Source organism: Gobius niger (assembly GCF_951799975.1).
Source record: "Gobius niger genome assembly, chromosome: 2".
Lineage (NCBI taxonomy): Eukaryota > Metazoa > Chordata > Actinopteri > Gobiiformes > Gobiidae > Gobius > Gobius niger.
In genome coordinates this window covers 29343292-29359102 of record NC_136853.1, presented here as the reverse complement: position 1 = coordinate 29359102, position 15811 = coordinate 29343292, and the positions used below count along the sequence as shown (strand labels likewise).

General features: G+C 40.6%; 1 protein-coding gene across 2 annotated transcripts in view; it reads right to left on the bottom strand.

Moving 5' to 3' along the window:
• Positions 1 to 1730: 1730 nt before the first annotated feature.
• Positions 1731 to 15811, bottom strand: part of abcc9 (ATP-binding cassette, sub-family C (CFTR/MRP), member 9) — a 29020-nt gene continuing 14939 nt past the window's right edge. Inside the window, exons 16-38 of one of the 2 annotated variants that reach the window (XM_079582955.1) lie at positions 13677 to 13778; positions 13524 to 13608; positions 13354 to 13434; positions 13064 to 13201; positions 12864 to 12989; positions 11201 to 11294; positions 11042 to 11115; positions 10782 to 10964; positions 10540 to 10694; positions 10396 to 10465; positions 10145 to 10302; positions 9977 to 10069; positions 9233 to 9335; positions 8329 to 8445; positions 8123 to 8243; positions 7531 to 7661; positions 7108 to 7186; positions 5622 to 5730; positions 3340 to 3443; positions 2944 to 3077; positions 2803 to 2865; positions 2170 to 2451; positions 1928 to 2068 (exon numbers count right to left, since the gene is read on the bottom strand). In XM_079582955.1, coding sequence (XP_079439081.1) covers positions 2314 to 2451; positions 2803 to 2865; positions 2944 to 3077; positions 3340 to 3443; positions 5622 to 5730; positions 7108 to 7186; positions 7531 to 7661; positions 8123 to 8243; positions 8329 to 8445; positions 9233 to 9335; positions 9977 to 10069; positions 10145 to 10302; positions 10396 to 10465; positions 10540 to 10694; positions 10782 to 10964; positions 11042 to 11115; positions 11201 to 11294; positions 12864 to 12989; positions 13064 to 13201; positions 13354 to 13434; positions 13524 to 13608; positions 13677 to 13778 — 2458 coding nt within the window. In that variant the 3' untranslated portion in view covers positions 1928 to 2068; positions 2170 to 2313. Of the gene's footprint in view, positions 2069 to 2169; positions 2452 to 2802; positions 2866 to 2943; positions 3078 to 3339; positions 3444 to 5621; positions 5731 to 7107; positions 7187 to 7530; positions 7662 to 8122; positions 8244 to 8328; positions 8446 to 9232; positions 9336 to 9976; positions 10070 to 10144; positions 10303 to 10395; positions 10466 to 10539; positions 10695 to 10781; positions 10965 to 11041; positions 11116 to 11200; positions 11295 to 12863; positions 12990 to 13063; positions 13202 to 13353; positions 13435 to 13523; positions 13609 to 13676; positions 13779 to 15811 lie in introns of both variants that reach the window. The other variant, XM_079582954.1, reaches the window with a different exon arrangement.

The following is a 15811-nucleotide window of genomic DNA, read 5'->3' as shown; positions in this document are numbered from 1 at the left end:
ATTATGTAAAGTTATTATAAATTTGGTGTGAGGGCCCATTTGGCCCCTGGGCTGCACTCCATGCACTGTGGAAACATTGTGTAGCAAGTGCCATTATGTTTGCCTGGACCTACTTCATTTGCCTGAACTCTACATTGTCTTGTTTATTGTTATGTTTCATTGCTTTAATGTTGTGCAGTGTACTTTTATTAATATTATTATTATTATTATTATTATTATTATTATTATTATTATTATTATTATTATTATTATTATTATTATTATTATTATTATTATTATTCAGTGGATTCAATAAAAAAAAAACACACTTCAGTAACTGTTCTTTCTTTTTTTTTATTTTAAAATGTAAAAAATAACACACAAAACCTATGTCCTTAGTCTATCCCATATAGTTCACTACTATTTTACTAAAGACATGACGTGGTGTAACAATGCTTTTGTTCAGAAAAGCTGAACAATATGGCTGGACCATAAACAGGCAGATCTACAGCTTGTATTATAAATAGTCTACAAGGTAGCAAAAATACAAGGCCTCAAATTTCAGATCAAGAAAGTCACATGGACATAGATGACTGTAAAAACTCTGTGAATAAAAGTCAGCAAAGTATAAAATACAATGTAAAGCTGTGTTTGAGTTGAAAAGATCAAAACTCACAAACCAAAAATCCCCCTTCCTCTAACATAGACAACAGTGTCCCCAATACTGTATGTATATTTGGCATTCAGTCCATGCAATACAATGTTTAAAATACACAACATAAAACAAAATAACAGATCATCACTTTCAGAGAGTTGTATTTTTAAAACTTTGAACTGATTTACTGGAAAATATTGAGAATTTAAAAAGCTTAATTAGTCAAATTTATCACATCCCAGAATTGACTCTAGATCTCTAATAAAATCTTTGCCCAGTAGTGAAAAGTTGTTCAACAAAGCATGATGGCCGACAGGCAGTGGGTCTGAACTACGCCTGCTGTGAGTCCAGAGCCCGACAGTAATGCACTTGAGTCAGATAATATAGAGCCAGGGTCTCCAAGGCTTTTGTCCAGACCCCAAAGCCTTTTCATCCTCTCAATATACTTAATTTATGAGGCTCAATTGGAAATTATCTAAACAATTTGAATAACATTGAAATAAGATGGCAACATTTTTGATTCATTAATCAGTTCTGCTTTGTAAATAGACAACCTGCGCTCATGTTTTAACATTTTCAAGAGCAATGACTGCATATGTCGAGACCCTGGACGAATGAAAAGTTTGCGGACCTCGAGCTGATTAAGTTGGGGACCCCTGATATAGATATGCAGTTTTGTCATACTGCCCATGGCAGCCACACAGTTGTGGCGATATACTTTCAATGTTATACTGTATGACTGCAGCAAACCAAAGAGAAACACAACATGATCATTATTAATTCACATTAGTCTTAATAAAGATGTTGAGATAAATTTTGTTGAGAACAAATGTATAAAAGAATCAAAAGTGTTGAGTTTTGTATTTGCGACTTTGTTAGTTAGCTGGTTAGTTTCTTTATTTGTTTGTTTGTTTGTTTGTTTGTTTGTTTGTTTGTTTGTTTGTTTGTTTGTTTGTTTGTTTGTTTGCTTGTTTGTTTGTTTGTTTGTTTTGAAACCTGAAAATCTGAGAAAAATGTACAACAGAAAATATAAGCACCTTCTTACTGGAAGTTCTCTTTTTTTGTGACTGATCATGAATTAGATACATATTGTTTTTGTTTTGTTTTTTTCATTGAGTCTTCAAATATCATCTTTCAACATAAAAATACCACACTGACAAACAGTGCTGTTGGAAAGGAAATATTTGCTCTCAGAGTCCACTTGTTAATGCAGAGATACATAGACTGCTTCCATGGATCATAAACACTGTATATGTCCATTACTGGAGGGGCCAAAACAGTTTTTTGTTTTGTTTTTTACATATCAGCTCTTACAAAAGAAGCAAACATGCCATCTTCTTGCTCCAACAGAGTTTCAGGTTTGTCGTATTCCATGATGATCCCTCTCTTCATCACCATTACTAAGTCTGCCGTCAGGATTGTGTGGACACGATGCTGCAGAAGCACAACACAAAGTTGTAGTTATTAGTTGTTGGGTGAAGAGTAAACAACAGAGACAAAAAAATAATAAGAAATGTTAGAAATGCAATACCAACCAGGCATTGGCAGAAAGGCTTCAGCTGACCCAAGCTGCAACTCTGACTTCATCATAAATGAATGTAATGTAAACAGAAAGCAGGGTAAATGGACAGAGTAAGAGAGCAGAGTGCTGAGCTGAGCTGGGCCAGACTGGACTGGAACTACTTGTGAGTCCGCACTAGGACACTGAAGAGGCTCTCCTCCTGTGCTAGAAGGTTTGGAGCAGAGTCACACTCCACCAAAATCCCTGAGGAGAAGACCAACACCTGCTCTGCGTCCAGGATAGACGACACTCGATGCTGGTGGTTAAACAAGGAAACAGAGAAACCACACGGGTGGAGAAAGAAGCACAGAGAAATTAATGAGCCAAAGAGAAATAAAAAAAAATGATTAAGAACTTGTGAGTATCAGATAGTAAAATTATATATTGTAGCACAGAAGGGAAATGTGAAAGCCAGATTGACAGCATGACAATCTGTACAGGAAAGACTTGTTATTAACTACACAAGAAACATGCAAAGAGATAAAGCAGAAACGAAATAAAAAATGTGTATGCTGTGGCAAGAAATATGTGCATGTGTTTTAATGTGTTATATATTTTGATCAAACTTTAGTTTACAAAAGAAAATAAGTAATTTTGTTAAACTTACTGCTATTGTGACAACTGTCCTATCTGCAAATGCAGTCATAACAACTTTTTGCAAGATGTTCTCCTGTAAAGAAGCATGACAGGGAAAGATTCCATTGAATAAATGTATTCCAGTCTGAATATGTCTAACAGTAGCACTAACCGTGGCCATGTCTATAGATGCAGTGGCTTCATCCATGATGAAGATGCTGCTCTTTCTGACAAAAGCCCGGGCCAGGCAGAAGAGCTGCCTTTGTCCAACACTGAAGTTCTCTCCGCCTTCAGTGACAACAGCATCTGGATATGCAAGCAAACACACAGATGTTACAAGCTGTGCAGATACACATAAGATCTAATTATAACATTATTATTATAATTATAGTACAGAATGACAGAAAAGAAAACCAAGGCACTCGTCCTGCATCCAAATTACCAAGCTAATATAAAATCTTTAAAAACAATGTGTTATAAGCTGTTTGTAACAAACGAGAGGCAAAATATGTAAAACAAAAGTCATAAGTATTTTCGAGTAAACTATAATATTGTGTGTCAATCTAACCTAGTCCTCCAGGAAGCGCTTTCACCATATTTTTGAGCTGAGCAATTTCTAAAGCCTCCCAAAGTCGATCATCAGTACAAGTCTTCTCTGGATCCAGATTAAACCTGCAACAAATAGACTGCCTGTTACTCTCGATTATTCACCCTGAGCTTACATTCACATCAGCAAGAGCCAGGGAAAAGGTTGCGTCTCACACTGTCATTCTTTCTCTCACGCACACACAATTATCTGCTGCGTCATTTTAGTCCAAACAAACAGCACATGCTCTTTGTCTTTTATAACAAACACGCCATCACCTTATCCGACGCTAACACAAACTTGCAGAGGCTCAGATTGTGAGAGCGCATCCTTCGCCTCTTCACTGACCTCTACAGTACATGACGTTCGTGACCAATGGCACATTAGGTCATTCCAGCTCAATCTCCCACTGCGATTTGAACCACTAACCCCACAGCTGGGACTGAGTGTCATCCCAAGAGGCAAGAGTCTGTCTATGAACTCAGCATGCTCCATCTCATTCCATTCTTTCCCATGAAGCTTGGATTTTAAGACGTTTACAGTCATTTTTGTTGTTATTTAAGGAGACACTGCAACTAAGAAACTTTCTAATCTGAGCAATAATGTGTTTTTTTTTATTACACACGATCAGTTTTCCTCCATATGCTTAAATAAATAAAAGGAATCAAACGACAATTTTGTCAAAGTGCATTTTTCTCACGCTCTTCATTGTAAGTAGCACCGAAACACACAAACATTTTCAGTTTTGTCAATGGTTTCCCTTCAGGTCAAAATTTTATAACCTTTTTCTTTTCAGCAATACCTATTTTACTGGAAAAAAAACTACATACAAGATATACAAAATTCACCCTAAAATATTTTTGAACTATATGTGTATATATACATCAAAGTGGGAAACATCTCCAAAGGTGGTAGAGAAAGACCGAGCCAAGATCCTGTGGAACTTCCAGATACAGACGAGCAGAGAAATACCAGGGGCCCAGAGAAGACCTGGAGAAGGCCTGGAGGTATCAGTGGTGCCCGTGGGCGTTGGGGCAATCGGGACAGTGACCCCCAATCTGGAGGAGTGGCTACGGCAGATCCCAGGAAATACATCAGACACAGTATATTGTATACAAATTAAGGGGGATATTATGTATGTATGCATTGTATGCAACATATATCAAGAATTTTAAATCTATGTTATATTGTATTAATTAAACTTCATCACCCAAAATGTAGGTAATTTTGGCTATGGCATAAAATAAAAAACTTTTGTTTTCTATCAGACCAGTGTGTTTTTTTCCATACTCGACAGTTTGAATCTTCCTCAGAGTTGGTCGCCGTAATGTTTCTTGTCAGCTAATTTACAAAATGTTGTGCAAGTTTAACACAAGCACACCAGATGAACTTTTAGGATTATTACGCATATCTTCATTTCCATATAGAAACATGAGTGAGGGACGGATGGAGCGTGAGATCGATAGACGGATCGGTACGGCGTCTGCAGTGATGCGGTCGCTGTATCGGTCTGTCGTGGTGAAGAGGGAGCTGAGTCGGAGGGCAAAGCTCTCGATTTACCGATCGATCTACGTTCCCACCCTCACCTATGATTATTGAGATTTGTGTAATGACCGAAAGGACAAGAGGCCGAAATGAGTTTCCTTCGCAGGGTGGCTGGGCGCACCCTTCGAGATCGGGTGAGGAGCTCAGTTACCCAAGAGGAGCTCGGAGTAGAGTCGCTGCTTCACGTCGAAAGGAGCCAGCTGAGGTGGCTTGGGCATCTGTTCCGGATGCCTCCTGGTCGCCTCCCGCGGGAGGTGTTCCAGGCATGTCCTAGTGGGACAAGGCCTCGTGGAAGACCCAGGACACGCTGGTGGGACTATGTCTCTGAGCTGGCCTGGTGTCGCCTCGGGGTCCCCCCAGAACAGCTGGAGGAGGTGTGAGTGGATCGGGAAGTTTGGGCATCTCTGCTGAGACTGCTGCCCCCGCGATATAGCGGAAGGAAATGGATGGATGGATGGATGAAAACTTGCAGTAATATCATTGCTTAAATTTATGTCAGAAATCTACAAGAAAAGTTTTCAATTGATTACGCTTTTTTCTTTTCCTATTCGCCTGCAGTGTCTGTTTTAGTCAAATCTCATGGCAAAGTATCACTTTATGGAATGTGATACTTTCCACAAATGGAAAGAAAGAAATCTGTGCATTCATACAAATTACTATGTTAAGCAAACAATCAACTACTTCCACTGATAGTGTCACTTCATGCTGTGAATATTTACCTGACAGAGCCACTAAATAAAACCGGATCCTGGAGAATGATAGAGAGCCGTGACCTGAGAGTGTGCAGAGGCAACTTGCAAATGTCAATCCCATCAATGATGATCTTTCCTGAAAACAAGCAAACGCAAATCAAAATGTATTTTCGAAGTACAAGTTTTAATGCATGGGCTGTAATGTTTCATATAAAAAGTCCACTGTTGCTTCCAAACCCATATACACTTATTTTGATGTTTATCTCAAGTAAACAATGAATAAACTACGTTACATAACCTTATGTTAAAAAACAGCACATTTTTCTTTCGGTTCAACTACTTTTCATTGGAAGCCGAAAACACTTGAGTGGAGCTGAGTTAGTGCCACCAGAGCACTGATATGGTTCTACTCCACTGCTTTAAAAGGAGATGCTGACACAAACGCCTAAATTTACTGTTCAAGAAAAGCCAGACCAGCTGCATGTAACTGTGCTGTCTGTGTGTATGGAAAAAGTGACTATGTAATGTCTCCTTCTCCTCAGTCTGTCTGAAGCCGTCATCGTCCAACGTGAAAACAAACCCACACGATTACGGCTTCCTTTTAACATCCAATTCATAACAAAAGCAGTTTGAACACTTTCTATCTGTCAACTCAAAGACATTTACAGTAGGTTCTGGAAACAAAATGGTTGGATGTCTTCTGTCAAGTCTATATTTGGGTTATAGGGGGGCCCTTCTTCAAAACCTCTTAAACCAGGAATTCTTGTGTAGAAACATATGAAGTCACGAGCCATAAGAGAAATTGTATCCACACTACTGTAAACATCAGTCCAAGAGTAATCACTTCTTTGGTAAGGTGCATTGAGTTACCTCATGTAGGAAATGCGCGGTATACTCAGTTATTTTTAAAATAGTAAATTTTTAATTAATGACATGACTCTTTGCCAATGGATTTACTTATATTCAAAAGTTTCAAAGATTTTTTATTTGTCGAATGAAGATGTTTGAGTTGTTTTTTGGAGTGCAGTCATGGGTCAGCGGAGTGAACAGGACGGGGCTTAGCACACAGCCTTGGGGAGCCCCCGTGTTCAGTGTGATGGTTCTGGACGACACATACAGCCTGCGGTCTCCCCGTCAGAAAGTCCAGCAGCCAGTTGCACAGTGATGTGTTGATCCCCAGGTGGAGCAGTTTGTGTATTTGCTTTTGTGGGATTATAGTGTTGAATGCTGAGCTTAAATTTAAAAACAGCATTCTAACGTAGGAGTCCTTTGTTTCTTTTGTGCCTTTTTGTCATGTAGCAACATTAATTGGCTGGAAGTTATAGCTCAATATCTCAATAATTCTTTTTTTTAATTTTTTTTTATTAGTTATTGTGGTTTAGTTCTTCTACTGCATTGGGCACATAATATGAGGAATATCTGTTCAATTTGCCTTAATTTGAACGGAAAAAATACCAAATATTGAAACAGACAGAAAAAAAAATGCCAGTGTTGTGTGGGAGACCAAACCAACCTTCAAAGATATCCACCATGTTGAAAAAAGCCAACGACAGAGAGGACTTCCCGCTGCCAGTGCGACCACAGATTCCCACCTGAAGCAAAGCACAGAGCCTCGATGAGCTGCAAAGTGACACAGCTGAGCGGAATGAGACACCTGTGTGACAAAGTGTGGCAGCAGCATGCTGTGTGTGCTCATGCTGTGGTCATGACTTCAATGACCTAAAATGACTTCAAAAGGAAATGGAGACATTTGACACAATTAACAGTTCGCTTTTTTGTTTCATAAAATCCTTTGATAATTTGGGAGTAAAGTCGGCAATGGACACAACACAAAGGTCTGCCCTGTCAGTCAGCCGTGACGTGACGTCAGTCATTTTAACATCTATGTGGGAATGACCTGCTGTGCACGACACACATTTGTATATAGGGCACAAACCTTCTGTCCTGGCTCGATAAATGCGTTGACATGTTTAAGCACAGGTTTGAGCATGGGATCGTAGCGCACACACAGATCCTGTATCTTTATTTCTCCATTGTGAGGCCAGTTTTCAGGGACCTGGGTGGATTCTGGAAACAGTAAAGAGGGAGAAAGGCATGAGCAATTTTATGTTTGTATAACATGGTTGAGATTAAAGGTGCATTCTGCAATTTTTATGTGTGAAAAAAAATGTTTGCTTTTTTTTTGACCCAGCGGCTGTATGAGTGGTTAGCATGACACTTCTTACTTTCCATCACAGTGGCCTGTATGATGCAATTGTTTTCAGAGTTTCTAACAGATTTTCACTGCTGACCAGAAAACCAAATCAATTAATCCTGGTGTGTTGTAGGGGCCACCGTGATCAAAAGTAAAGGCCTCATGCTAACCACTCATACAGCCGCTGGGTCACAAAAAGGCCATAAGATTCAAACTCAGTTTTATTAGCAATGAGAAGTGAAATGACATAAAGAGACAGAAAATATGTACACACAAAACAATAACTATACAATATGGTGGGTGTGTTTTAGAGTACAGTGTCTTTAATTCTTACCAATGCATCCTTCATAATTCTCTGACTCCGTGCTGAGGAAGCTGTTGACCTTTTTCACAGCAGCCATCTGGACCTCCAAGTCTGCCAGATTTCTCACAACCCAATTGAGGTAGTTGGTCACCTTAATACACAGACATTGTAGAGTAACATACCTGAAATACCTACGAGCTTTGCAATCACAGTTGTCTTCTCAACGTAGAACTTACAGTCAGAGCATAGGTCAGTCCAAGCCCAACGAGATCCCGAAATAACGGCAGATCACAGAGTGCACTCCCAATAGAGGCACCGGCTGCAGTCAACACAATGACGGCTCCAAGGTAGTCCTACAAAGTGGATCAATGACAATGCAGGTATAAAAGCCCAGGTATAAAGGTAGAACAGAAGCTGGCATATGTATATACTTGAGTAACTTTTTGAAGTAACTATAAAAATGGTAAATGGCACTAACTTACATTGCCTGCATGTTTACATAATGAAAATTATTTTTTTACTTTTTTATTTTGTCTAATTCAGTTGCATATTTTGAGAAATATTACACACATTTCACATGTTTTGTCTGTCCTATTACGTCAACACTAAAACATAAATCACTACTCTACTCTTGCTCCAGTAATTTTGGGTCATTACATTTTAGTTCTACTTGAGTAAAATTATTTTAACCTCTTCACCCCCACCTGAACCAAGGACATTTTCTTCAGTTTGGGATTTAAGCAAATCTAAAAGAGCGACAAAAACACGACAAAAAAGAGACAAAAACGTGGTAAAAACCAGACAAAAAAGTATCAAAAGAGCAGCAACAAAAAAGTGATAAAAAACTAAAAAGTGAGAGCAACAAAAAACATGATGAAAACACAACAAAATTGCGGCATAAAAGAGACAAAAACACAACTAAAACACTTACAAAATGTGACAAAACCGTGCCAACAACGCAACAAAAAGTTGCCATCAATTTTCTTTCTAATGAGGCATTACACTGTTGCTCTCCAGTCGGTAAACTTTAAGATTTGGATAAAGTTGAATTGGAGACAATGTGCCCGGTTAAGGCGGTGGCGGTAAGAGGCTAGACCTTTGGCCTACCCGCCTTTGTCTATGAACAAAGCAACATCTTACCGTGCGAACTTCGAGCCAACGATTAGCGGCAGACAGGAAGAGGTAAGCCGTGTTGTTGGTGTCTGTCAGCTCGAGCATCCGCTGTTTAAACCGAGCTTCATGTCTAAAGGAATATTGTTCACACTTTACAATAGGCATGTCTTACGAGTTAATCATAATGAACTGATACAAAACTAATACTAAGTTGTATGTCATTTGCAAACCTTCAGTTACTGCAACAATGAACATATTTGTAAAGCATTTTTCAAGATTAGGTCATGATATGATAAAGTGAGTACCGTATTTTCCAGACTATAGTTCGCACTTTTTTCCATAGTTTGGCTGGGGGTGCGACTTATATATCAAAATAAATAATTTCACATGTTTGTTATTTTCAGCCACTGGAGGGCGCTCTGGGCTTGTGTACCAGTATCTGCTACTTCTATTCCACTGAAGAAAAGCGGAGGTTACACAAATGGGTGCTTGAACAACGTGCTGCCGGGAGAGGCTTTTCAACGGTGCAGTTACGCCTCCATGTTCAGGTAATTGTCAAGGCTGGTGCAACTTATACTCCAGAGCAACATATCTATATATTTTTTTTTTTCTTATTCATTATGCATTTTTTGGCTGGTGCAACTTGATATCTGGAGCAACTAATAATCCGGAAAACACAGTATCTACAAAATGCTGAAGAACTCATAAAAATGAATAATTATCGAATTATTTGGAAATGGATGATGGATATTGGTGATTGGTGTATTTTACCTGAACGCTCTAATAGTTGTCAGGCCTTCAGCTGTTTCAGAAAAGTGACAAAGCAAGGGCAGCTGTGTGGAGTCATCAAGATCCTGTAGGTCCCTGAGCGAGAGACCATCTTCAGTTCAAACATTCAAGTACTGCGTCCAAAAGCGACTCAAGGCCTTGTGAACTTACTTTGAGGCGACACGGAAATACTTCTGGATGAAATAAAAAGCCACTCCCAGGGGAACCAAGGCGACCAAAAATATGGGAGTGATCCAGGATATGACCCCGATGGCAGACAAGCAAAGCAATGTGGATCTCGTCAAAGATTCCAGTGTTGGGGGAATATGCTGAAAGGGCATAACAAAAAGCATTTCCATCTTGCTTGTACAGAGTGATGCCGCGATTTAAAGCACCAGTTTTGTATTTGCTCGCATCACTACCTGATCAATGATATTAGTATCAGCTGAAAATCTGTTAAGGATCTGCCCAAGTGGAGTAACATCAAAAAATCTGACGAAAGAAGACACAAACCGTGATTGACTCAAGACACGTCCATTTGATTGACTTCTGATTAAAGTACGTACCGGATGGGGGCGTGGATGATCTTGTTGAGCAGATTGTGATGGAGATTTGTGGCTGCAGAAAGACCCAGAAACTCCACCGTAAGGGAAGTGATGAGGCACAGAGCTATACCAGCAGCACACAAAATTATGAAGACTGGCAAGTAATAGGATCCATCCTGTACAGCACACAAGCAGAAAAGTAAGGCCTCAACGTTTCACACAAGCGACACATGATACAAATAATAAAACTATGTTGACCGTACCCCTGTCGCTTCAGTATCACTGATATTTGTCCTACCAGAAAAGTCTGGTCTGATTGTTCTGGAAGAAGTCCAGAGAGCTAACCAGTAGTCAATAGCAACAATAACAGAATGTTTGAGCAACTTGCAGGACACCATGAGGAAAACCATGACGAAACCACCAGAGGAGAGGTAACACCAGCACACCTGGGCGGGAAAATAAAAATCACATATAGTGTTTACAATAATTGTATTAATACATTGAAATAATTACTCTGTGGTACCTTCCAGGGGATCTTTGATCTTCTGGTTGTGGCTGTGGAGAAGTTGTCATCATCTTCCTCCTCCTCCTCTTCCTCTGATGAGTTGAGGGAAAATCACAATGATATTACTCAATGGCCATGCATACAATGCTCCAACATGTAATCGGTAAAAAAAAAAACCTTCATCTTCATCATCAAGCTTGGCTTCTCTTGAGTAAAACGCTCTCCGAAGCGTCTTCCTCTCCATGGTTGTTTGGCTGTCTTGTTGAATGTCCTACAAAGATGCACAGAACTATATGTTAGGACATAAATATTGAAATTATTATTAAGTAAAACTATTCTTTATCCCTTTTTACATTGTTAGAGAATTAACGATGGTGTTCAAGAGGATAGATGAAGAATAGGCAGCAGTCTGGATGCCTTATACAGGAGAGGCTTATTTACCGTCGGTGCGGGACCCGGAGACATGAACTTGAGACATTTAGCTAGTCCTACCATTCAAGTTTGTGCTTCCACAGAAAAAGGGATAAATACCCTCTCAGAGCGTCATACTGATACGCAAGCAAACATTCAGTGCTGAGAGTGGGCACCTGAGTGTTTGAGGATAACATTAAATCGCTAATTATCATACTGGATCAATCTGTAAAGTCGTACTATCTCTGTCATAGCCTCGACTCATAGTAGAATACAGGATATAGAAGTATAGTTATAGTTCTATATCCTACACCTATTAAATGTCGCTCTGCTTTAGCTGCTACAGAGGTAAAAATGACCAGACAATCCCTGGCAGTGTTGGGGGTAACATATTATAAAAGTAACAAAGGAATTTAACATATTACTTACACAAAATACGGGAATATATTAGTCATTACATTTCAAGTAACTCCAGCTACAAGAGCATTTAAATGTATGAACGAAAAAATGCCAAACTCCCCCCAAATAAAATGCAGCACCAAACCAAGTTGGACACTGGTGAATAAGATGTGTAGTTACATGTAGTTAATGTCCTCAAAACAAAACACAAGAGAATGGGGGAAAGTGAAGGAAAAGGAAATCTCTGACTGCACTTTTGCTCGGAATATTACTATGTTCAGTTTATATTTTGCCAAAATTAACTCAAAAGTAACTCAAAGTATTGTAACTCAGCTAAGTTTTTGAAACAGTAATACGTAATACAGACATATTACATTTTTAGGGCTGTAATCGCTAAAATAGAATATATTACAATTTTTAAGTAACTTGCCCAACACTGATCCCTAGACATATTGGACTATTAATAAACAGAGGAACATGAGCGTTTCAAATGCAGTATTGCATTTCCTGCACACGTTTGTGTTAAGTGTTTACATGGTGTGAGAGCAGGTGAGGGTCTGGTAAAGGTGTATTGAGAGGTGAAGTAGGTGCCAAGCTCATCTCTGTTTCTACAGGACAAGGTTTTGAATATGGCACATATAATAATGTTGACACACAATAGAGACGGACAAGCAATGTACTTACTGGGCTTTAAAGGCCCTGTACCCAATTTTACTTCCAATTGTGTAATGAAATTAGTTTGGTCCTCATGCAGTAGATGGTAACATGGAAAAAAGGTTCACTGTGTGGTGGGCATTTAAAGCAGTTTTATCACTTTAAAACTATTAGGCGAGCTGTTTGCATTACAGTAACAGCAAAGCTCTTGAAAGTTGTGAAATGTGCTCATAAACAAATCCCGGTGAAAGACATTTACAAAGGGAAAGTTAAAAGAGTTTAGACCACAACTAACAGTTTGAGCCTTATTCGCTCCCACTGATATTGTTGGGGGGGGGGGAGAATATGGGTAAAGGGCTTTTAAGTCTTCACATGCCTTTTCCAGCCCTTGGTCTTGTCGGTTCATGAGGGTTTTCCAGTGATCGTAAAGCTCCACATCATGAGTCTGAATGTCTTTTAGTGTTCCCTCTCTCAAGACAGAGCCATCCTTCATTGCGATAATCTGGTTTGAAACACAAAGTAAAGGTCACCGATCACAGGCTCACATCTGAAGGTAATTATGAAAGGTTGCTGTACCCAGTCGGCGTGTATAAGATACTGCAGTTTGTGGGTCACTAGCACCACAGTGCGTTTATCATCCTGGAGAAACTTGAGGATGCCGTCTTGCATCAGGTGATCACTGAGGTGGATGTCGAGGGCAGAGAATGGGTCATCCTAAGACACAGGCGTGGTGATTTTGATTAAACATGACTGATCATTTTTATTACGTTGGGCATGCTTTCACTTCCTGGCCTGGAGGGTGACTGCTAAAAAGTCGTCAAATAATAATGGTTTTGCATTCACAACCACATTTCCTATCAACTTACCAAGAAGACAATGTTGGTGTTTTGGTATAGCGCCCTTGCAACACAAATCCTCTGCCTCTGACCTCCACTGAGATTGATTCCCTTAAAAATAGTGTCACAATAAGCGATGGCATAGAAGACTGAAGACCGTGAACAATATGGATGATAGATTCTGATAAAAAAAGACACACCCTTTCTCCAATTTCAGTTTGATCTCCAAATGGCAACAGATCAATGTCCGGCTGAAGAGAACAGGCGTCAATGACTGCTTTGTACCTTCATATAACAAAAAGAAAGACATTGTTAGATGAATATTTACTGTAGACTTATGGTTATATTTTTACCTTTGTTTGTTAAACGGGCTTCCAAACGTAATGTTTTCCTCCACTGTTGCGTTGAGCAGCCAGGACTTCTGAGCAGCATAGGCCACGGAGTATCTGTTTTTACTGGACACACAGGGAGTTGAAAGTAAACAATTAAGAACCAGTCACTGCAGAGTTTACAGCTTGACACACCAGGAACACTGATCCGTTAAGTCCTCTTTGAGAATTTGATCAGTATTACCACTGATCAAACATACTGCATATGATTAATGAAGCAAAGTTTACTGTTTTTATGATCAGTTTTCCCAGTCGAAGTATGTATTCACAAGGTATGTAATAGGAGGCGATGATTTTGAGTCAAACAGCACAGCAACACCAGAATATTTAATCAGATATGGAAAGTATTTATGCCACATGGAATGAGCTGTTAATGATCAATACATTTTCAAGAGAAACAACAAAGGGGAGAGTTATATCACACAACCTTGCTGGAAATGTTTTCCCCAGTGACCAGGGTTTGCCTTTAAAGGAACTGCCTACCACTTTTCTATTGAGACATGTTCTTACCTGAGCTTAGACGAGTTGATGCGTAACTGTCTGGTCTTTACGCGTGCGCTCAGTCACGCAAAAAGACCAAAGATGTTGTTAGCATTAAGCCTCTCCTCCTCTCCTCTATGGGGCCAATTCGGGGGTGAAGTTAGAAGCGACAAAGCTCTACCACGTTTTCCCTATTTCAATATGGCTACGTGAGTAGTTACACGATCCAAGTATAGTTACACAAAATTAAACATGATGATTTTTTAAGCAGATAAAAAGGGGTACTATATTATAAGGTGTATAATATAGTACCCCTTTTTTTTTTTTTTTATTATTATAAGGTGTATTAACTCTCTGTTCCCGGTGCGTGTTGGTCTCCGCCAGGGCTGCCCTTTGTCACCGGTTCTGTTCATTACTTTTATGGACAGAATTTCTAGGCGCAGCCAGGGGCCGGAGGGTGTCCGGTTTGGGAGCCTCAGAGTCTCATCTCTGCTGTTTGCGGACGATGTTGTTCTGATGGCTTCAACGAACCAGGACCTCCAGCACGCACTGGGGCGGTTTGCAGCCGAGTGTGTAGCGGCCGGGATGAGGATCAGCACCTCCAAATCCGAGGCCATGGTTCTCCACCGGAAAAAGGTGGCTTCCCCTCTTCAGGTCGGTGGGGAGTCCTTGCCTCAAGTGGAGGAGTTCAAGTATCTCGGGATCTTGTTCACGAGTGAGGGACGGAAGGAGCGTGAGATCGATAGACGGATCGGTGCGGCGTCAGCAGTGATGCGGTCGCTGTGTCGGTCTGTCGTGGTGAAGAGGGAGCTGAGTCGGAGGGCAAAGCTCTCGATTTACCGATCGATCTACGTTCCCACCCTCACCTATGGTCATGAGATTTGGGTAATGACCGAAAGGACAAGATCGCGAATACAAGCGGCCGAAATGAGTTTCCTTCGCAGGGTGGCTGGGCGCACCCTCCGAGATCGGGTGAGGAGCTCAGTTACCCGGGAGGAGCTTGGAGTAGAGTCGCTGCTCCTTCACGTCGAAAGGAGCCAGCTGAGGTGGCTCGGGCATCTGTTTCGGATGCCTCCTGGTCGCCTCCCGCGGGAGGTGTTCCAGGCATGTCCTAGTGGGACAAGGCCTCGTGGAAGGCCCAGGACACGGTGGTGGGACTATGTCTCCGAGCTGGCCTGGTGTCGCCTCGGGGTCCCCCCAGAACAGCTGGAGGAGGTGTGTGTGGATCGGGAAGTTTGGGCATCTCTGCTGAGACTGCTGCCCCCGCGACCCGGCCCCGGATAAAGCGGAAGAAAATGGATGGAATGGATGGATGGATGGTATTAACTCATTAGGAGCACTTTGATGTCCGCGCAGTAATATTTTCACTTTACTAGATGTCGAAGTGGTCCAATAGAGTGACTACACTTGGATCGTGTATGTAACTACTCACGTAAGTGTATATAAATTGGGAAAACATGGAAGAGCTTGGTCGCTTTTAACTTCACCCCTGTTTGGCCCCATAGAGGAGAGGAGGAGAGGCTAAATGCTAGCAACATCTTGCGTGAAAGAGCGCACGCATAAAGACCAGACAGGTACACATCAACTAGTCTAAGCTCAGGTAAGAACATACTGTATCT